The 23,577-nt window shown below is 39.1% G+C and overlaps 1 protein-coding gene across 1 annotated transcript in view; it reads right to left on the bottom strand.

The window, feature by feature from the left end:
* LOC104404147 (serine palmitoyltransferase 2) overlaps nucleotides 1–23,577 on the bottom strand; it is a 64,026-nt gene that overhangs the window by 26,837 nt on the left and 13,612 nt on the right. Inside the window, exons 5-8 of the mRNA XM_010012504.1 lie at nucleotides 20,744–20,856; nucleotides 18,038–18,143; nucleotides 16,966–17,185; nucleotides 14,986–15,112 (exon numbers count right to left, since the gene is read on the bottom strand). Coding sequence (XP_010010806.1) covers nucleotides 14,986–15,112; nucleotides 16,966–17,185; nucleotides 18,038–18,143; nucleotides 20,744–20,856 — 566 coding nt within the window. The remainder of the gene's footprint in view (nucleotides 1–14,985; nucleotides 15,113–16,965; nucleotides 17,186–18,037; nucleotides 18,144–20,743; nucleotides 20,857–23,577) is intronic.

Here is a 23,577-nt window from a genome sequence, read left to right as displayed (position 1 = left end):
TCAGCAGGACATACATCCCCTTAGGCCTGCCTCTGCAAACAACTCTGTTCGACTGATTCTTCTCTCAAAACCTGGAAACACCTGGGTTGCAAAAAAACTTGTGGTTATAGACATTGTTCAAGGACTGCTGTGAAACAGACTCTGCATATCAGCATTTTACTTAAGCCTAACATACAAAAACTGTCATGAAGCAACTATCATTGCTTTGCAGAAGTCTGAATCAGTTAGCATTAGCAAAAAAACCCCAAAACCCTAAACAAACCAAACCCCCGCAAACCCAACCCCAAAACCTGTACAGCTCTTCTACTTAGAAAGCTATCCACAATTCCCATTCGTATTTACACAAGTATTTATCTTTTGTGAGACAGCACACAAACTAAAATGAATTGCTCTTTGTTTATTGTCAGCAGCCTCCTGATTTTAGAGATACAGAAATCACCTAATAGTAGGTCCACACTTCATAAATAATCTATTTGAGTTAACCATGTAAAAAAGAACCACATCCTCAAATATAATAGCAATTTGTAATTTATACCAAGAATGCAAGTTCAAGAGATGGGACAGTGTAATACAGTCTCTTGCCATTTCTCTGCATACTCAAAATGTACTGCGCATTACAGAAACCTTCTTTTTTTAAGACTCAGAGAAGTCTTTAAAAAGACTGCTGGTTGGTGGTACCATCAGATTCCTTAATGACTACCAGAATTACATTTAGCTGGTAATATGCTTTTAATTTTTTTTTTATCCAGTGTTAACTACAATGGTATACCAGATTGAAGATGCTACAGAAATAGCAAGTGACTCTAAAGTTCATGCAATAGAGAACAAAAGATCCTATGCTCTCCACTTGTGTTCAGTGTGACTCTCTACAGGAAGTCCTCCTAGACAGAAGTAGGAGGATCTGATGTCTCAAAAACCCCAAATCAATCCAAACCCCCCAAAAGAACACACAGAGAAAACCCCCACCCCAACAACAAACCAAACCAAATCACTGGCTGTCAGAAACATGCAAGACCTTTCCACTTAAAGTAGAATTCAAGATAATGTCTGGTCTGGTAGAGCTGATAAAAAACTACCCATGAACTCTACTTTATCATTAAAACAGAGCAAGAAAGCAAGAGCATGTCCCTGTATCTAAAAATCAGTAAGACTGACTGAATACAAAATTATTTCATATGCAAAGGATTGCATTGAAACAACTCCATTTGATGGTTGCATTAGTCTTATCTCCTCTGGTATGTTCCAACCCCTGTGCAATAATGCTGCAGTGAGAGACTAGGCTGACAAGACTCAAGAGATCTAGAGAGGCACCCTAACTCCAACCCACAAGCCACCACAGTATTTCTCTACACACAACTTATACAGAGGCTGAATATCTACTCACAGCAAGTTAAATTCTCTCTAGAGGAGAAAGAATTTAAGAGCAAAGATGTGCTTTTTAGCTTTTTAGAATCTATAGCTAAATAGAATAGCAATACAGACAGGACCAAGTAACTGTCCTGGGAGAGAAAATGAGAACGAAAGCACACTATCTGCTCAACTTCACTCTGAGACTAGCAGAAGGATATGCTGAGGAAAAGCAGTACTGCCTGAAATAAGTAATTTCTCCCCTCCTCCCCGCCCCAGTGCGGAAATCAATTTCTGAAATATAATTTACACAAGCAATATTTTTTAGTGATTATTTAGTTTTTATGTTTAGCTGTCCATCTTTGTTTATACCTTGTTCAGTGTATCTGGTTACACTGCTGTCACGTGGCTGAAATTCACTGCGTCCTCACAATTACGACTTACAGTCATCTTTATTTTGAAGCTGAATGTAAAAAGCATTGGTTCAGATGAATCAGCAATTTTAAAGAATGAGATCAGGAACAGCCCTCCAGAACAGAAAAATTAAGTTTGTGTTGTTTGGGTAAATTATTTAACTCTGCATATTAATTACTGGGAGGATTTGTGGGACTGGTATTTACACTACTTACACATTAGCTAACACAAATTGCTTATTATCACAAATGCAGTCATGATAATAACATTCAAAATCATTGCAAAGACAGCTGTACATACCCTATCCAACCACTACTCTTGTGGCTTGCTGAGAAGAAAGGGAAGAGTAATGTCTGCTGGTCAGACTATTATCCTGGTGCCTTTACCACAAAGAAGTCAAAAACATGAAAAAAAAACCATATACAGTTTCAATAAAACTTAACTTGCCAATTTAATGGAGTTTTAGAGAAAAACAAGTGTCTTAAAACATCTATTTTATTTTTATTATGGTACTTTGAACATTGGAACTTAAAAAGCACATCTTTGCTCTTAAAATCTCAAGAATAAGACGAAGCATCAGTGAAGAAGAGACAAAAGAAAACAGACTGAAGCCTTTGTAGAACACAAATAGTTTGACCTTTATGGAAGATTGAAGTCAAAGAGAGAAAAAACATCAGGAACACATACAAGCACCACATTTCTTTACAAGCTAAGGAATGTGCAAGCTTTGACAAAGCATATTACATAAAGGATGTTTATAATCTACTTCCATGGAGACAGTTCAGTAGCTTTACAACATAGCAACAAAGAGTGCAAACTATATTTTCCGTCTGTTCTCTGCAGATTGTTTTTCTACAATGGAAGCCAGTATCAAAGCTAACTGTTCTTTGAGATTTTAAACAGCAACTTAAGAGGGTAGAGAAATGCTTTTTGCCTTTGTAGCATAAGACATTATGATCAAGGATCTGGACTCTTCGTGTTTCAACTAGGAAGCAGTACAAATAATTTAGTACTCTCTTTCAGCTAGCATTACTAACTGCCTTTACTGATTGTAAAACATCAGACAAATATATTACACCTCACAGAATCAGATAGATTATCACCTTCAGCTGAACATGTGCCATAAGAACAGCAAATAAGCCCACTTCACATTTTAAAGACAGCTATAGCCAAAAATAAAGGATACAGACAGATTAAACATGAATTCAGCTTCAGCTGAAGCACGAGACGAACAAAAATGCCAACACTGTAAGAACTTCCACCACCTCCAAAGTTCATTTACTATGGTAGCATAAAAGTCGCTCCTGAAGCTGTCCAAAAATCAAAAAGGGATAAAATAAATAACAAATACCATCTATTGTACTGTGACATCTCATTAGCACCAGTTCTGCCGTGCTGCTGCTGTTAGCCTGGAGTTGCCCCTACATTATATAGCATAGATGTTCTCTGCATATATAGAACACTAGATACAGTGTAGTAAGCCACACTTCTTTCCCGAGAACACCAAAAAGCTGTAGTGCACACCAGCTTTTCCAAGAAAAAGCACAATGCTCAAGTTTAATACAGATCTACACAGAAAGCACTAAACAAAGACACTTAAAACATTCCACAAGACTTTATTATATAAAAACAAATGTGTATGGATTGTACAACCCTCATAGCCACATGTCTACCCTCAAATCTGAAGGGAAGTCCTTGAACGTTTTAAAGCCCGTATTAGGAAGAATCATGCTATGAAAAATCTTCCTGAAGCCCACCAGCCAAGCCTTCATACACCCTGTCAATCTCACTAAACACATCAAAACCAAAACTGAAACAATCTTATGTGTGCCACCACATGGACCTAAGACTGTGCCTGACCATCAGTAGTTTCTCCCACCACTCCAATAAATATCAGTACAGCAGATGTCAAAACCCCTAGATCCTACACACAGTGTTCTGCTTCCCAGAACAGTGTAATTCCCCTGGGTTTACCAGCGTATCTATAGAGCTTCCATGAAGACTGTTACAAAAATCCTTCACTTCATGATGAATTGTCAAAAGATTTCATCCTGAAGAAAAATATTTGTAGTGGAGTATTTTTCTATCTATGTAGCACCTTTCAAAGATTTCACCTGGTACTAAAACTTTTAAGTTAATTAGATACCAAAAGTCCATGGAATCAACAAAGATATTAGTGACAATGTCCACAGTTAACAGGCTACAAACTATTACCTTCTTCCTGAAAGAAAATCCCATAACAAAAAAATAGCTGTAGTAGGCTGTGTAGTTAGCTACTCCAAACCAAGTTACTTTTTCACAAAACATGGTGAAGGAAGCAGGTACAAGTATCAGGTATTAAAAAAATGAAAAGAACTAAAGTCTAATAAAAATGAGCGCATACAAAGCAGGCTGCAGCAAAATCTTCAGGGTTAGGAAGGATGAAGAGTCTGACAGCCATACCTGTGTCACCAAACGCCCTGTGTTAACACATCAGCAGTAAAATAATTAGTTCCAAGGTTTTTTTCACCTTTATTTAAATTAAGGAATTTTTCATACTAGATGTAGTACTCTGGAAAAAAAACACTCCTATGATTTGAATTAAAGTCACTAAATGTTAACTCCAGATGTTCCAATAACCTCAGGACTGTGAAAATGAACACTACTTCAGTCCAAGTTAGCAAAGGTACAGAAAAGTAAAATTTTCCATAGGGAATGTACTACCTAAACTTATGATAGCACCACTACAGGTGTATTATTTATCATCTTTAACCAGTTTTCCATGCCTGAACTACAAAAAACCTCTTACATAAAATTGTAACTAAGGCAAGGATAACTATTAACTAATGTTTAAGGATGATTTCTAATTACGCCAAGGTATATTCATTGTAAAGGCATTCAAAACCAATTTCTAAACTTTAAAAATGCTAGTCTTTATTTGCAGCTTGGTTTTGTTTGTGTGTTTCTGGTTGGGTTGGTTGGGGTTTTTAATAAATAATTCGGTTACCCACTTTAATAGCCTGGAATTTGTCTGGAAATTCACTGGAAGATGTATTTTTAAGCAGAAGAAAGACTGATTATGATGTGCAGGGTCTGCAGTTTCCTATGTATGCTGATATATGAAAAAAATATTTCTTACCTATACATTTCTTCCCTCTAATCTCCTACCTCTCAGCAGCTACTGATCTAGCTGCTTCCCCTCTTAGACCTATTCCTCACAATGCCTCTGTTGATGCTGGGACAGAAGTCAGTCGTTCATCAGCTTCTAACCTTTTCAAGACCTGCAGGACATAAACTGCAAATGTTGCTTTATTTGAAAGAGCTAGCCACCATTCAACACATTTAACTGCTATTCCAGACACACCTATGTGAAGTTTCTAGGAGATAATTACAACTTTACACTAGGAAGGACTTATACATGTAACAGAAGTAGCTCATCTACCCATCTATCCAGTTACAAATTCGACCCAAACTGTTCCTTTTGCAAATCATGTCAGTACCTCCCATCTTTCAAACATGCTTTTCTACCTCTGTAAGTGGTATGACCATTGCTGATACTAGGGGAATCTCAGCTGGTTCTGTTGAGCCAAGACTTTGTAATACTCGAGAAAATGGAAAAAAGAAAACCCCAAAACAACAAATGAACAAAAAATCCTCAAACCAACCACACACACACACACAAAACCCCAAACTTAAAACCCCCACCAAAAAAAAACAAACAAGAGAAGATTCAGTGACAATGCAAAACTACTCAAAGACTTTTTGTTTTGTATAACAGTGTAGGAGCAAAGGTGCATAGTGAAGCATTCCCTGTACCAAGCAGCCACCAAGGACTGCTTTCTTTGCCAAGATATTAACAGCAATAGATATACAATCCTGAACACAGTTCTGACTTCAAAAACCTCTTTAACAATCCTATCCATGGAAACATCTCTAGCTATAGATGTTTCCATATATGTTTCGCTCTATATGCATCAGAGTGGAATGCTTTATAAATTAGAGAGGATCCAAGACATTTGTAGCTGTGCAAGAGCTACCTTTGACAACTGTAGGAAACACCTCACAAAATCAAACTTGGAAAGCAATTTTTCTCATCTTACATTCTCAAACACAAGAATGGTCTTCAGGGAAATACTCATAGTTAAGCATAGTTTGTGTGGTTTTACAGAAAGGATATTATTTATCAAGAATATTAACATTTAGTCTGTCAGTATATTTATCCTGCCATTAGGCACATCTCTTAGGACCATGTGCTGCATTTTATAGGCTGGACAAGATATCCAAGTATTCGACTCTGGATCAGTTATTCAGTAACTCTGCTAACTGGTCTTTGAGTTACTAGTTTCCCTGTGGATTGCTTGTTCGCTGGTCATAAAAAATAGATCTTTTTGACTGCATTGTTTTTCAAATTTCACACTGAACCAGTATAGCAGCATGAGATTATACAAAATCCATAGGTCTTAATCTATTCTTCTGAAACTCAAAGCCAGTTCAGCCAGAGGGATTTGCATGTCACAGAAATTACAGGCAGTAAGGTAGCCATAAGAAACAGCACAGATGAACTGCAGATAGCTAGCAACAATCTTGTCACTCATTCCCTACAACTGCATCACCCACTCAGTGCTTTCTCAACTGTAAAATCAGATGGAAGGTGTGTAAGTGCAAGAAGCTGTATTCAGTAAAAGTCATTTGAGTGGTCACACTCCATGTCAACACCTTAAAAGTTTCTAACAGCATGATTCCTGGAGCAGTTAGACTAATGGTCAAGTTCTAGCAGAGCAAGGCTTGGTATTCAGTGAAAGAGATATATCAGACAGCTGTAAAGTATCCACCTTTGGTTACAAATAGCCAGTGATCAGCTTGGTCTAGAATAAGACAAAAAGAGCTAGGTTAGCCATTCTCTTACCTGGATTGTGAGCAAGGCTGAGGGGTGAGGTGCGTTTGACTATCCTGCTCTTTGGCAAACTTCTTTGGGAGGTGGCAGTCAAACACTGTAGTACCATCTTCTGGCCAAACTTAACAGAAACCAGCTCCATAAAGAAACGATGCCAGGAGCACTACGAAACAGGCTCCATGAGCCCAAGAAAGTAATAAGATCCAACAAAGAAGTAAGCTTTCACCAGTTACTGATACTGTAAGGTACTATGAGAAGTATTTCATCTTTGCATTAGCACTTACTCTGAAAATCCAGACAAAAACTTGGCAGACAGACTACCTTCTACTAACAGTCTCTTGGTAGGAAGATCCCACCAAGAGTGAACAGAATATTCCTAAGTACCTACTTTTCCTCAGAGGTACTATACGGGACATTATGGAATGTAGCAGTTTGGAAACTCTTTCTAAACAGTAGTTTAGAACTGAAAGATGCTTGCAGCTACAAAGTTCATCTCATGACACAAGCTATAGCCTGCAAATCTGACGCTGTCAGAGCTGTCCATATCTGCCTCTATATCTGTTATAGCAGCCATATTTGTCCTTCTCCAGTGTGCTCTCAGATTTACCCTAAAACTCTGCCATAATTTCAACAGGAAGGGTGTTGAGCTTTCTCATGTTAGTAAGTTGTATTTGGCAAGCAGTTCCTGGTAGCCTGCCACCTGGAACTGGAGTGAGATGGAAGAGTAGGCTTTGTGCCTAATAAGTCCCAAACCCTGGAGGCCTTGTCTCTGCTGTGACTTTTACAGACTTGTTTTTCCTGCACAGCTCTATTTTCCAAGAATCCTGGTAAGATCAAAGCTGTGCATATGAAAGCCACAATTGCCTCTACAATGTCAGGTCCTGAACAAAATACTACTTGTCAGGAATACAGCAATAACCCTAGAAAAGACAGGCTATTTTCAGTAAAGATGGTATGTACTACACATTACGTTTCCAGCTCCTGGTACCACATCTGTTTGCACAGAGTACTTAGTTCTGGAGGTGCTAGCTGCAGAGCAAATGAGTTCTCCACTGCCCAGTTGGGGCCTGAGTGTGGTGACACACTTGTACAATACAATATTGAGGTGAGCAGTAGGAAGGCAAGCTTGAAAGTCTTAAGAAGCTTCAGAAATATTTGAGTACTTCACCGTGGGGTTTAGGGGCGGTGTTTGTTTGTTTGTCTGACTTTAATACCAGTGTCCGTAGACAAAGAGTTAAAAACCTTAGAAGCTGCTAGCCAACATGAACATGAGAAGTATGCATACTCTGTAACACATTTTCCCCCCACGCAGACAGCATTGTAACTATACTTTTTCCCCTACGCAACAATTAAGCAATAACCTGAGCATTAACAGAAGCTTATCAATGGCAGCAAGAAGTTCTACAGGTTGATTTATCCTGTTCTTGACAAGCCAACTTGACTTGAACTAAACCCCATTATTGAAGCTTGACTGCAACAGAACCTGCACAATCTCATTTAAAATCATCTCAAATCTCTCCCCTGGCCGTATGCTCTCAAAACACATTAACTGGTAAGCAGACAGGTTCTTCCTTCAAAGACTAAATCTGTACTATCTAAGGAAGTTTAGGAATTTTGGGACATCAGCAAACATCTGCACACTAGTAGGACTAAAGTGTAGGTTTTCAAGATTGTCCACATTTGGGAATTCATCAACTGCTCTGATGTGGAATGGCATGAGTTGACCTCGTGCCAAATACATTTTATATCAGAACCCTCTGAAGTAGACAAGGACAGCAGTTCAACTGGTCTGAGTCCTACGTAACCAAATACACCTGCAGATAGCCCACAAAAAGGGTTTCAGTCACAGACCGTTGCTTGTTTCCAAAGAAGCTAGAAACATTTACATCATATGCACTTCAGAGAATGAATTTTTGCCACATCTATGCACTGCAGATACTCCTGTAATACTGTAATTCATTTTTGTATGTAGAAAATTGCTGTGGTTGCCAGGGCTGATGATAGGAAGAGGTGTGTATGTGGGTCATACAGGTATTTAAAAAAAAAATAATATATCTGTTTTAGTAAGTCATGTATCACACCAAGAACCATGAACTCTTATTTTCCACTAAGCCAAAGAGAGTGCACATCACCTCATTTGTGATTACTCCTGTTTAAATGTTTTATCTTAACATTCATACTGACTTAAAAGCATTTTGGTCACGCTATTTCTTTCTAATATATACTAGTGAGCTGCTACCTGGTATTTACTCCTTTCTCTGTATAAGCAGCACACCAAGTATTCTATAGAAAAGTGGCACCTCAAATGCTATTGAGCATAAAAAGTGAGCCACACGTTTGAAACCAAATGTAGTGTAAGAAATTAAGAAAAATTAAATTACTTCAACAAAGCCACATTCCTAGTTGTGTATCTGCTATGACAGGTCAGTGTTTAGGCTATGAAGACACAGGATGACAGCTTGCACCTGAACAGAAGTACTAAGAACCAGAATATTACGAGAACAAAGCAGGTGTACAATTATAAAGGTCTATAAACTCTTGCACAAACAACACAATGTTGATTAAAGTCCAAAAGAAGAGGCACAGAAGAATTCTCACATTGCAATGCACAAAGGGTACAGCTCTCCTAATGTCTGTAAACACTCTTCAAAGCACCAAAGACTGAGAGATTTCTCTTACTCAGCCCAGGTTAAAGCAATTTTTCTGGAGGCTTGCCATGCTCTGTGGGAGGGAGGTAGGGGTGCAGCAACAAGCTGGATTTAAAAGATCCCCAGCTGGAAGCACAAATACAGAGAGTGATGTTTAAAACTGTTAGTCCCCTGGAGAGAAGCAGGAAACTCTCTTTATGACCCCCAGAGTATTTGTTTTTCCAACAGTTTCCCAGCTCAGCTTGAGATTCTCAAGGGCAGCAACAAAAAAAGTTTTCATTTTGCTCAAATTAGTTTTGACTGGTCCCTGGGTTCCCAAGGTGATAATTTAACACCTCATTAACAAGTGCATTATTGGAGGAAATTCAAATGAACCAATTTTAATGCTAATTGAACATTTTCAACCTCAGCCTGCACAAGGAGTATTTATTTTCCCTTTTGAATACAATAGCAGCCACAAAGCACTTCCATTTGTGGATCTACTGCTAACAATGGCAAGGTACAAGCTTCATTATAAATATATTACAAGCTACTTAAAATTCAGTTCCAAGTGACTAATGTGGGCTATTCCTTCACTACTGCTTACACTTTATACTTGTGTATACTCCTGTCTTTGGAAAGAAGAGGGGAATTTTACAAAGTGTCCAATTTGAAGAAACCTATGACTAGGCAGCTAATTGAACTACCGAGGTCATACCTTCACTTCGAGGGTCTGATTAACTACATGGAGGTTAAAGTACTAATTGCAGTCTTTTCTCCCCTACAATTTAAGCAGACCAGGCTTAGTATTGTTACCAGCATGCTTCTCCCTGTGCACATTAACAGTATAGCAATGCTCCTGTCTTCTCAACAGCTCAGGCTCAGTTCTCTGCCAACACAGGTGTATGTCCTTATTCCCTTTGGCTATAATTAGTTTAAGTACCTTCTCTGATTTAACTGACTGAAGTTTGTTGCACACAGCAATGGCAAGATTAGAAAACCTAGCTCTTCACAACTGAGGTGCTCAGATGAGACAAAACCCGATCAAACTGTGCAGCTAACTGACAAGCCTTCAAAGGTTATCCATTTCCAATAGTTAAGCAGATGAGATGGCCCATGCAACTACCACCTCCATTGCTTGTGACATGTGAGTTATGGAGGATAATAATCCTCAGTTTCTGTACAGTGCTCAAGACAACATTCATTCAAAACTTAAGTGACATCTTGGGCAATGACTGTCCCTGACTTACTCTTTACATGCTACAAATGGTGCTGTGATAGGGTGTGAGATATTTGCCTGCTGATCTGAGATGAAAGACAGTAAACTTGTCAACATGTATAATTACTATTATTGAGTTGATCTCCATGAAAGGAAGTAGTTCACATCTTTTAGAAGCAATTAACCCTGTTAGCTTTTATTCAAACTTAAAACACTCCTGGATTTGTGGCTCACCTTTAGTTTTTAATACATGAGAGTGCAAACTAAGTTTCATCTCTGAAGGAGGTTAACCAGTCCCCAGACTGGTTTCACTTTGCGTGTTTTGATCTGCCCACATCTCAGTCAGGTTACTTTATGATATTCTTCCACTTGCCCCCAGTGATGTTATCAGGGTAACAAACAGGCTGGGTCCCGAACACCAACAGTGCTAACAGAACTCCAGTTGCACAGGATATACGACTGGCTTTTATGTAAATGGCATGGAAAGAAGCCGACTGGATTCCCAGTCCTAGCTAGTGAGATTGTAATAGCAAAAAAATCCATCTTCCAACTCAAGCTGAACCACTGATGTTGAAAAAGTCACCAAGACACACCAAGTACTTAATATCATAAATCCCAACAATGTCTCATTTACCAGGTCAAGCACCAAGCTGTCTCATTTTCCCTGCAGTCAATTGAAATAACCCAAACACCACAAGAACAAAAAGAATCAAGGGGCCGTACGCTGCAAGTTTCCAGAACTCCATTTCAGGAATCAATTTGTAATCTTTGTGTATACTATGACTGCAAAAAGTCTGCTTATTGTGTCTTTTTATTCTTATTTTTTAAAAGATCCTCTATCTACTAAACTATCTGAAGTTCATTCATCTTTGTGGCTGAACAGAAAAAGCAACATCCACTGAACTGCTGACAAGCATCTGCAACACTTGTTCATTAACAATTTCTGTCATGGTGACTTTGAACTGGAAAACCAGCCCCCAAAATTTTCTTTTGCTGAAAGAAGCCTTCTTCATTTCTCCTACTTGCCTTGCTCTACTATATATCAAAGCCAAATGTGATGATATGTGCTGTACCCATGTAATTGTCACTGGAGTTCTCCGAAGACATTGTATGTGCTCATGATGTTCATCACTTGAGGACAACAGCTCCTTTGAAGAAATTCTCAAGTGATCCAAATCAAGTATGTTTTGTTTAAGACCACATGATGGTCTTCTAGCCAATTATGTGCAAAACAAGTAATGCAAAGTAAAATAGGACAGACATATAGCGTTGCACAAGTAATGTAGATGAGTTCCAGAAGCAGTACGGGAAGCACCACTACCAAGAATCCGTAACATGAGTCTGCTATCACTTTGGCTGTTGGGAGTGTTTTTTGAAGCCTGGATGAAGGAGCAAGTAATATACTTGTATTCATATGCAATTATATTCCCATAACTGTCTTCAGAGAGATTGAGGCTTGCTAGTCACTTACATACATAAACAGTACAGAGAATTAACAGATTAGTTTGAACAGAAACCAAGACACAAGAAAACACTGTCCCAATTCAGGCAGCACATTCGCATGCTATCCATCTTACATTCTCTGTAAGCAGCCATTCAGCTTTTCATAGCATCTGTATTTTGTCTGTGCTGCCTCCTACTAAAAATCCTATTTAGTCACTGGCAGCTTGCTGGAAAGATCTGAGAGGAGATATGTACTTTTTAGCTATGTAAAGTTATTTAAAGTTTTAGTAACTACAACGCCTTATATTGTAAGTTTAGAGCCTCCAGATGTTTTATTAGATTTAGAAATAACCTGAAGAGGAGAGAATTAACTTATTCTTGCAAATACACAAAAAATCCCTTTTGTCCTCAAAAACTAATTCCTTCCTAGTACTTATTCCTCAGCTACAGACCATCTCAATCTGACAGCACAATTCCCACAAAGGTTTGATGCAATGGAGAACAGCAGGTTTTACAAATAGTGTGTGGTAAACAGAAGAAGGCCAACAAAGAAGCCACAAAGGCTCTTTTCAAGAAAGCATTCTTGAAGCCATTAGAAGATTTAGTTGTGGCCCAAAAAACAGGGTTGGGAGCTAGCCATCTACTGTTCTGATTCCAGCACCAAGTCCTGTGCCCTTGTAAAACCATCACCCTATCTCAGATTTCCTTCATCCATTAGTTCAGTTTGACTAATTTGAAAAATTAGTGAAATTTTTGTAATACAAAGTTGATTCAGAGGCGTTTACCACTGACACAGTTTAAAACTATTTCTCTGCTTCTCTTCCACAGTTAACAATTCTTACCAGCACCACTCTACTCAACATCTTCTCACAGTCAAACCAACTGCAAGCAATGGCCCTCCAGAGCCCTACCCGTAATTCCACAGAATCCAAGCTAGTTTTTCAGCCAAAGCCTTAAACAAAGAAAAAAAAAAATTGTCATACTATCACTAAGCAGCTGCTCCATTCACCCAATTGAACTTTCGCCAACTTCATCCACAGAAAGTGCCTACAAAGTAGTATTATCTCTAAAGCCTTAAGGCAATTAAAAAAATGCATGACTGGGAAACAGCACTTTGCAGAAAATGAACAGAGAAGTATGTAGATCACTCTATGAGGTGTTTATTCTAGCTGAAGGCTGACTTACTGGCTTTCTAAGCACCTAACACTTTCACAAGACCTGTAGCTGAGAAAGCCTGGGTATGAATGGACAGGACTTTCTCTATCCAGCTGTTATCTCCATCACTTCCGAAAAGTGCTATGGTTTTTATAGAAATTGGACGTACAGAGGCTTTTTTGAAGTGACACAGCTTTCAAACACCAAACCCACTTCTTTTCTCAATAAAAAGAGAGCCTATGAATTCTGGTACTGCTTAGCACCAAATCAGCAGGATGTAGCCTGACACGCATTTTAAGCAGCACTACAACAAAAAAAAGACCTTTTGAGTTTATTTTTTTGCCAAATTGGTTCCTGATCTGGTTCACCTTTCAGCTCTGATGGATCTTGCTGGCATAACGGCAGGAGAACAGTCTGGAGTAGAAGATGCTTCCATTCTCCTGGCTTCAACAAACACCATGCTGTAGCCCCAGAAAAGGGGCAAAAAGGCCTGAGTTTGAATACTGCAAACAGAAATCAGCTACACATTCCTTGCTTCCTGCTTCATTAAGCAAAACAGATACTGGAAGAAACCCAAAACAAGCAACGCCTGAGCAGACCACAGGCTGTTGGCAAATCATCAGCTAGAAAGAGCTCATTTTCAAGACGACAGGAAGACCCAGCCCTTTTGCACAACTTTTCATGTAGTTTGAAGCTTTGTTAGTATCTGTTCTGAGACCAGCACTGGGGATGACAACTGGCTGGTACAGGTCTCTCACATGGACCTCTGGGAAACACTCAGTGCTAGAACAAATACAGGCTGCTGTCTGGCTGCATTTGCCTCAGTGATGACCTCTCTATTGAACAACCACCAACACCAATTGCTGGCACTTAACTCTGTTCTCAGATAACGCAAGCAAACTGAATGGAACCTGCTAGAACAGAAAACTTCTTAAGTAATTTCTCCAGCAAGCTTTTTCCCTGTCAGGTTAGATAGTCAGATAACCCATGTTCAAAAGCAAAAATAGTTCTTCAGTACACACTACCACCTCGTGGCCAGATGCCTGAAACTCCCGTAACTATGTTCTGCAGTTTGAATTCTATGAGCCTCTGAACTGAATGGCACCGAGAGATCCCCAGCAAACTACACTGCCATCTTGGGCGAGCTGCTCACAACTTTTTAATTACCTGTGAAGAGGGAAAAGCATCCTACATGCAAGGTGCTGTACTATTTCAGTTTCAAGGCAGATTATATACCACAAGTGCAAGTTAGTTATTTCATGCTATAACTGAAAGAAGCTGCTAGCTACTAGACAAAATAGATATGAGAATTTGTGGTTTTAACTTCTTTGAATGCATTGAGACTAGTATAGATTTCCCATTTCTTACTTTCATAATGAAAAAGACAAATATGCTGAATTTCTTCCTCTAGTGCATTAAAGTCTACTGATCTCAAAAATTGCCTCTAGCTCCCCAAGTAAAAAGGGATTTCAGAAACATCCCTGTATTTACGTCAACGGAGGTACAAACAACAAATTATACTAGAGATGAAAATCAAAAGCATTGCCCCTGCAGTAACCAGCACACAAGACTGTAAAAGATACACAGCAAAATACTCTGAAAGCCATCTAAAAAGTGGGGGCAAATAACAAACAACAGAATGGGGAGGAGAACGGAGAAGAGCTAGACACAGAACAAAAATTGATACAAGACAATATTGCATCTTATCTAAGGCTAGGATTACTTACCTCTAGCTGGAAATTTCTTATGTTATTAGGCTGATCTGCCAAGTAGGCTAGTAAATTGGTTTATTGCTCCAGAAATAAACATGTACTAACAGACATTTATGGATGTGTCCACCGAATGAGTTATATGTCAAACTGTGTTCAGCTTTCCCCTTCTACATGCTTACTGTTAGAAAGACTCACCAACAGTTGTACCATCTTCACCCATAATGCACTTCACAGAGGTGATGATTTGCTCCACAACAGGAGGTGACATTGATGTTGCATACACAGCACTGTGAGAGTATGTTCTGAGGTAATCAATCAGTTCCTAGCAAAACACAAGAGGCATCAGACATTGCCTTCCCAGCACTCTGAGAAATGCTTTATTGTCATGTCTTAATCACACAATAAAGTAGTCCACCACAAGAAGCCTCTTTCAGAATGTCTTAGGAGAGAACAAGTATCTCAAGGATTGATTTTACAGTACAAGTAATAAACAGTCGAAAAGCAAACAGCAGGGACGTGACAACCCATAATTATGTCACAAAGAATGTGCATTGATCAGAGACAAATGCCTACAACAGACTTGTTTAGCTAACACCACCAGCACTGAATTGCAACAAGGTGTTTGCATTACTCAAGCTGTGAGCAGGCAGTGTTTCCAAAGTGTTTTTTATAACAGTGCAAGCATAAACCAAATGAAACAGAGGGGAGCATGATCCACAGATGCTTATGTATCATGCTCTCTATAATTATTTCCCTACAAAAGTCACCAAACAGGGGACTAGGTCACAAAATATCTTCTCCCATTTATCAGAACAATATAAATAAAGTAGTGGGTGTAATTTAAGAGTGAAAAAACCTCAGCCTACCTCTCCTCCACTTGCCAGTTAACACACTTGCTACATTTGTTAGAGGGCAAATGCAAGTCATATAGGAGCAAAGGACCAACACACAATAAATCTAGGCTATTTGTTGTTAACTGTAACAAAGCCACTCTGAAATACCCAGACCACTCCAGCATAACATTATAAACACCAGCATGAATGCCAGGACAGATTCTGTCTTCTGCAACCATAAAATTAATAATGATGGCCCCACAGACAGCACAAGCTGGGAACATATTACAGTAATACGTGGAAGTGTTCACTTTTATGTTGCTATCTGCATGAAGTCAGAATTAAATGAAAGGAAGTTGTAAAGGGACTTTGAAATAAACTAGGCAAGATTTAAGGCCTCTTGCCTCTGAAGCAGTCCCTCAAACAGTAGTTAAAATCCAGTTGAGAAGGACTCTTCGCTGCTTCACCTTATGCAGAGGGAGTTAATCCCACTAGCCCACTACCTCTGGAAAAAGAGAATAATATGGTACTTCTTTTCTGGGGAAGATGTCAGAGTAATTTTAATCCAACTGTAGTAAACTCCTAAAGAGGAACATTTGCAAGTCCCATCTTCATTTGGATGGACTGAAGTAATTGTCACTAGTAGTATCTAAAAATTATTGTCCTGATAGGAAAATGGTAGAATTTTACTCATAAATGAAGCTTAGAACCTTATCTGTGAGATACATTTGAGGATGAGAAAGGGGAAACATGCAATTGCCTACACCATCCCCTCCAAAAGGAGGGGTTTGGCAAGGGCTACACTTTAGCAGTACTTTACAATAGAAGAGAGTCAGCAGCAAAAAAAAAAAAAAAAAAAACCCACAAAAAACCAAACCCACAAACAACCCTCCCCTCACCCCACCAAAAAAGGGAAGAAGTGTCCTTCTAGAAAGCAAACTGTTTAAGTCCAGAGGGAATCAATTCTACCAGACTAACCTAAGGGGATTTTTCTCCAAACACGCTGAAAAATACCAGCTTTTGACATTTCTGCTGCAAGTCTCATTAAAAGCATTATTAAGAAATCCCTGCCTTCCTGGTTCCTAGCAGTTCCTAAGAACTTATACCACTACTGTACCTTCTGTAAACGGACATCATTGCTGACCATGTGAGAACTACACAATTATGAGGTATTTTACTAGACTCTTTTATATTACAAAAGCTTTCACTGTACTAGATGATGTAAGTAAAATTGTGAAACAAATGGACAATCAGGGTACTTGAGAAATAGATTAGTTTTGAAATGCTTAGTGAAGGACTTCACCACCAGCCTGAAACAGCCATGAGATTCCCAGATTTTTACCTTCTTGCCCCCAATGTATCCTCCAGCAGCTCCAAAGCTTTTGGTGAATGTTCCCATCATAATATCCACATCTTCAGGATTGAGTCCAAAATAGTCCACTACACCCCGGCCACTGGGACCCAGGGCACCTATACTATGAGCCTCATCAAGGTACAAATAGGATTTATACTTCTTCTTAAGGGCAATCACTTCAGGCAAACGGACTATGGATCCCTCCATACTGTTGAAAAACAGAAATTCACTGTAAGTTGATTTAATGGCTGGGGCCTCTTTATAGAGCCTAAAGTCTCTAATCTTTCTTTTCTTCACTCTTTCAGTACTTATGAACACATACAATTTTCTAGATGCATCATATTCTGCAGAGAGATGGTCCTCCTTGCACCTAGGGCCCAGATTCTTCTACCTATTTAACGCCTCTGGAATGCTGACATACAGACCAAGCAGTAGCAGCAACAGTGAGATAAGGTAAAGGAACGTGTTCTGTGACAATTTTATAAATGAATTATCTCAGTTTTACTTCCACCCTGATGTCAGTATTCTGATGACATCTACTTACCTGTTAGTTTTAAGTTTAGGAACCCACTAGGCTTTCATTACCAGCACTCAAAAATGCCACATTTTGTGCTGAAATTAATATTTAATTTAATACTATAACTTAAATGCCTAACAGAGCTAAGCCTACTACATGCTCTTACTCACTCTCAGCAAAACATTCAATTTGTGCAATTCCATTCGCACTAGTGTTATCTAGTGAGCACAGAAAGAATGGGATGGACAAACAATTTAAGACCTCAGCTCTGATGTAAATAATCAGTTTAGGTTAATTAATTTCTACCATCTAATCAGGATGTGGGAAGCATTGTGGTAACACTAGTTATCACAGTACTTCCCACAGTGCAGTACAGTACTAGCAACAGAAAGTCCAGGATGCAAGACATACATAGCTCAATTTAATTTGCAGATGAGATTAATGAAGTAACAATATTCATAGTTTGATTTGGCAAAAGAACCCAAATACTAAGCAGCTAGATCTCATGTGGAGGGTCCTAGGAATATAAAGAATAGTTTGTACCTGTATATGCCTTCCACCAAGATAAGAATTTTTTTCCAGGGCCTCCGTGTACGAGGTTGTCCATGCACAATAGCATCTTTGAGCAGCTTCTCCAGGCTTTGCATATCTGCACCAGAAATTACTGTTAAATGGTACCAAAACAGCTACTAGCTTGAGCTTTGACATGACTAAAGACAGCAATATTCTGGAAACGCACAAATTGCTCCAGTGTGGAGGACAGACCATACGTAAGTCAATAAGCATAGGCTTCATCTAGCTGTGGGCCCACAGATGAGATTAAAGGGAAGGGGTAACAGCATGAACTCTAAGGAAGAATTTCATCATTCTAAGCTAAAAGCAGAACTTAAAGCATTAGGCATAAAGAGCAAATGGGGAAAAGGAAGGGAGGGAGGGAAGAAAAATTAGGTAGTAAGCCTATCCTTGTGGATCAAAATAACTCAAAAAAGAACAAGGAAGCTTAAAGATCAACTAAAGATAAGTAGAAGATAAACCACAGCACAGAACAAGAAGGGAAGTAAGTGCACTTTTTTATTACTTTGTTTAAAACTTAAGGGACTGGAGGTGTGGAACAGGAAGCTACTAAACAAAAACAGGAAAGGAAGAAAAAAGAAAAACCAGATAGGGAAGAGAACAGTGCTCGGTGCATCAGAAACTAGACAGATGAAGTTGTTAGTAGCAGCGTATTCTGAAACCTTCCTAACTTTGGCTACAAACACTGATCCTAGGAGACCTGACTATTATGAGCAAATAAATATACATGAAATCAGCCCTTAAAAACCAAACAACCTGAGGAAAGGAGTGGAAATGTGAGTAATCAAGCCATAAAAGCTAAAGTGCTGAGCAAGAGACATATAAACACTAGGGCATGAAAAAGAACACAAGCAATCATGAAAAGAAGATTGGTAGGCTAGGGTAGTTGTAGCAGAGAGAGGAGCTTGTGAACTAGAACTAGACTAGAAATTATACCGCAAAGTAGGTCAGTTAATAGACTGTTAAATACAGCTGATGTTCAAAAAAAGACAAAGATGAACTCAGCAGTGGAGTTCCTTCCTCTCAAGGGAGAAAGGACGAGTTTAGTGCAATTAGGGAGAACGATGGAATATAAACTTCTGCTCTCGTGTTTGAAGATGGGAAGATGGGAACTAGGTCTGACCTTAATAAAAACGACAAACTGCAGAATGAGGTAGGAAAAAGATGGAAACACTGAACAATGAATTGAAGGGGGATTTTAATTTTTTTCCCAATGATTTCTAAAAAGCAGAATATGAATGAAGTCATTAACATCTCAGGAAAACGAAGTTAACTAAGGCAGCAAAGACTTAGTAAGAGTAGGACTGCAAACACATACGTAACTGAGTATCATCTTGACAGGCCAAGATCATTGCTTGCGTTTTGCCTTCTGATTCTAACCTGCCACCCTATTCTCTTTCACAGACCCCCACTATCTATAAAGTTTCTAGAATATCCCCTGATCTTACCACTGATAGTTTGTACCCCATTCCCACAAATTGTCTATTCTTTCTCATCACACCTGAGACCTTAAGATCTTCTCACATGTAAAGGTTTATCTGTCACCAGTGTACCCTGAAAGTCTGGAACTGGATGCAGTGTTCAGAGGCATGCATATCTACAGTAATGCAGAAGTTAAATGCAAAGCTTTCATGATGTTGCCCAGCAATCATGATTTATGAAGAATTAAGAAAAAATATAATAATAAAATCCCTGAATGTTACAGTAAGCTCTATACTTCTGTATAAAAAAATTATTCAAACAATAGAGAACAAGAAAGAGAACATAAAAGAAACAGTAAGCACAGCAGAGGATCCACCATCAAGTAGGGCAAAGAAAAGAAAATAATTGCAGCCACCCAAGCTTTGTTGTCATCGCCACACACTTCAAAGACAGCAAGAGTCATCATGATCTCAGGGATTGATACTGTAAAGAGTATTAGGAGCAGCTGATGAATGAAGATAGGGACTTTACTAATCAAGGGCAACCAGGTATTCTCAGTGAAAGAAGTAAGAGGAGGAAACCCTACGTATTTTTAATCCGAAAGTTATTCTAACCAACTCCTTTGGAGGAAGCAGAAATTAGCAAAATGAAAATTCTGTATTATTTTGGAAACAAGTAATTACAGCAAGTAACTTGGTGAAATTAATTTATGCTTCACATTCCCAAAATTCCTTTTGTACTACATTGTACCAATGCATAGCTGTCTGGTTTAGCCAGGACATCTACATTGGTAAGCTTTTGTTACTGTTGAAACATCAACAGTAACAGCATCTGGTCCTAAAATTAAACTTTGTTATGGCCCAAACTGTAACTTAGATCATTACAAGATTGCATTATTATGTGACACAGACTGTTAGAGTAGTCTAACCATGCTGAGCCATCCAAGTAACAAGAAGCCATGTTAAAACACTAGTGCCCCTAGACTTGGCCAATGGGCAGCATGTTCCTCTTCACATACAGGAGATGTAGGCCAGAACAGCTTCAGGATAAAAGTAGTATTAGCTGAGACTGAACATACCAAACCCATCCAGTTCCAGATGATTAAATTCTCAGTAGCAGCAGTCTTTGACCTTTCAGGTAACCAGCAATTGATTTTCTTGCATGAAATTGGATTTCCAACTATTAGAAGATAGAAGAGATTGTATCTGATCTCTAGCACCTGCAGAATGGCAGAGTCCACTGTCTGATACTTACTGTTGTGCTTAAAGATTCGAATAGTTGCTCCTGACAGTCTTGCTCCAAGCACTAGTGATGCATGATTCAGTTCATCACTCAAAATCAGGCAGCCCTGAATTAAAAGGGGAAAGAGGAAGATATTGAAAAGGTTATGTTTCACAGCCAAGCATATAACGCCTCTCAGCTCTGAACTGCTTAGAGATCATTTAAAGAAAGAAAAAAACCCAAAAACAATATAAATGCAGCTAGTCCAGGCAAGACTTGCTAAGAAAAGGCCTGTAGCCGTAGTATGGCAAATACAAATACACAACTGTTGTTAACTGAAAGAACCACTTAAGTTTCACTCTTCCCAGAAGTTCTGCAGCTGAATCTACCTGAATATCTCATGTTAATGATTAGTATTCACCTCCCTATACAGCTAGGGAAAATAGAGAACAGAGCAGCTTGCTGCAGTTCACCCAGCAAGCCTACAGTGATGTTAAGGAACAGGCCACCAAAGCCCTAGATTAAAGACCCTAGAAAAGTTGCCCTATGTCTTACACTAGGAGGTAACCACTGACTAAACCCATGTGTGCTCCATGGCATCAAAGGAACTAATTTGTTTTAATGAACAGAATTCTTAAGTACTTTGTAGACAGAGGTAACGTACAAGAGACAGGAAGTGGAGAACAAAATTGTAGAGTGAAACTGAGAAGTTTTCTGAAGCCATTAAATATTACATTGAATTTGTTTGCTTTAGAAAAAAGGGAAAATATATCCTTGGACATATATCAAAACAAGATACGTCTGTTCTGAGGGCAGCAATGATTACACGTCAACAGCTGATAGACTGAGCATTCAGTTACAGTGTTATCGTTGTGGACTACAGGAATGCATACTGGGGGACTAGTCTGTAAAAGAGCAATAATATTTTTAAATAACCTTGGCAAATACTATGCAAATCTGCTGCAAATCTGTAAGTGACTAAGTTAAAAATCCAAAAGCATGTTAAGATGCTGAAGATTTGACACTAAACACATGCTCATTCTATGTTTCTCTATTAACAACTGGTGGAGGGAAGAGTTGAGAACATTTCTTCTCTGCAGTGAGATTTACTAGAAAGGACGGTAAAAACCACTGCCTACAGTTACACAAGGAGGTGTCACAGACAATAGGAGTATTTTCTCCACAATAAAAAAAAAATCTGCACTAGAACTGCAATGCACCTAGAAATATTCTGCATCCTGGGAAAGTTTGAGACTGGTTTTCTCCAGAAACTGCACTAAATCTGAAGAGCTCAAACTGTTGTTAGAAGGATTGTCGTGGTTTAAGCCCAGCCGGCAACTTGGAACCACGCAGCCGCTCGCTCACTCCCCCCCTCTTCCTTCCTCCCCCCGCTCCCGGAGGGATGGGGAGGAGAATCGAAGGAATGTAACTCCCACGGGTTGAGATAACAGCACTCCAGTAACTAAGGTATAATACAAACCACTACTGCTACCAATAATAATGATAAGAGGAATAACAAGGGAAGAGGACACAACCGCTCACCCCCCGCCGACCGATACCCAGCCCGACCCGAGCAGCGATCTGGGCCTTCCGGGTAACTCCCCCCAGTTTATATACTGGGCATGACATGCTGTGGTATGGAATAGCCCTTTGGCCAGTTTGGGTCAGGTGTCCTGCCTCTGCTTCCTCCTGGCTTCCCCTCCTCTCTGGCAAAGCATGAGACTGAGAAAGTCCTTGGTCAGAGTAAACATTACTGAGCAACAACTAAAACCATCGGTGTTATCAGCGTTGTTCCCAGGCTGAAAGTCAAAAACACAGCCCTGCCCCAGCTACTAAGAAGGAGAAAAAATGACTGCTATAGCTGAACCCAGGACAAGGATTCACAATGTATTTCAGAGACTTTGACATAAGAAGCATGGAAATTTCCAACTAGTATTTGCTCTTTGGAGCTACTATATCAGACAAGGAGTATGTATACTACATCAGAGGGCATTGCTGTTAAACACTACTGTAACAAAATCTGAATAATCCAGTACTAGAAGCATTCCTAAATGGTAGGAAGTAGGAAGAGTGACAGATTTAGAAAAAGAGGAAGAAGAGATTAATAGCCTAGAAGGACCTTCTCTGTAAAAACAAGAACGAGCTTTTGGCAGAGAAAAGAGATTTAACAAATCACTAAGCAGCCACTTTTCATCCCCTGTAACAGAAGAGGACATTGAATTATACAAAAATTAATTCAAAACTGAAAAGGAAGTGAAGAGTCTTGTATCATCTGCCACTAGAGAGAGGGCAAAGGATCAAAGAAGCCACCAATACAGTACAGTACTAATGATCATATGTAAAACTGAGTGCTGCTACTACAATGATAAGACTTCAGTTGCATTTATCAGCAAACTTACATTTGAGACAAGACAACCAACACTAACTGGAGATCACACTACTGATAAAGAAAAACATGCCAGTGAAGATCAGATTTATCAATTCATCCTACAGAGCAGACATGGAAACTGAAGTGAAGGACACATTTTACCAGAGTGCTGCATACACGAATTGTGTAATTTCACAAACTAACTATACATGGAAATTAGTTTTCCTACATCCTTCAAGCTCCATTGCTCTAAATCTATTATCCAGCCTCTGTCGGTCCAGAGCTAGGATGAAAAGCACTGTGCTAAAGGCAGTACTGAATGCTGTTGGTAGCTAGTTACGGTAACCACATTAATTACACTTACTTCAAAACAGGCAAGTTTCAGAGTCTATCTTAGCCTCGAATGGTCTAACAACTTCTGATTATGTAATCCTCAAATCTCACATTACCTGTGGTCTAGACTCAGCATACTTGGCAGCCAACAACTCAGCTGTCAACA

This window comes from Nestor notabilis, unplaced genomic scaffold (assembly GCF_000696875.1).
Source record: "Nestor notabilis isolate BGI_N333 unplaced genomic scaffold, ASM69687v1 scaffold8134, whole genome shotgun sequence".
NCBI lineage: Eukaryota > Metazoa > Chordata > Aves > Psittaciformes > Psittacidae > Nestor > Nestor notabilis.
Note: the sequence above shows the minus strand (reverse complement) of the source record. Positions and strands in the feature narration are given on the sequence as shown.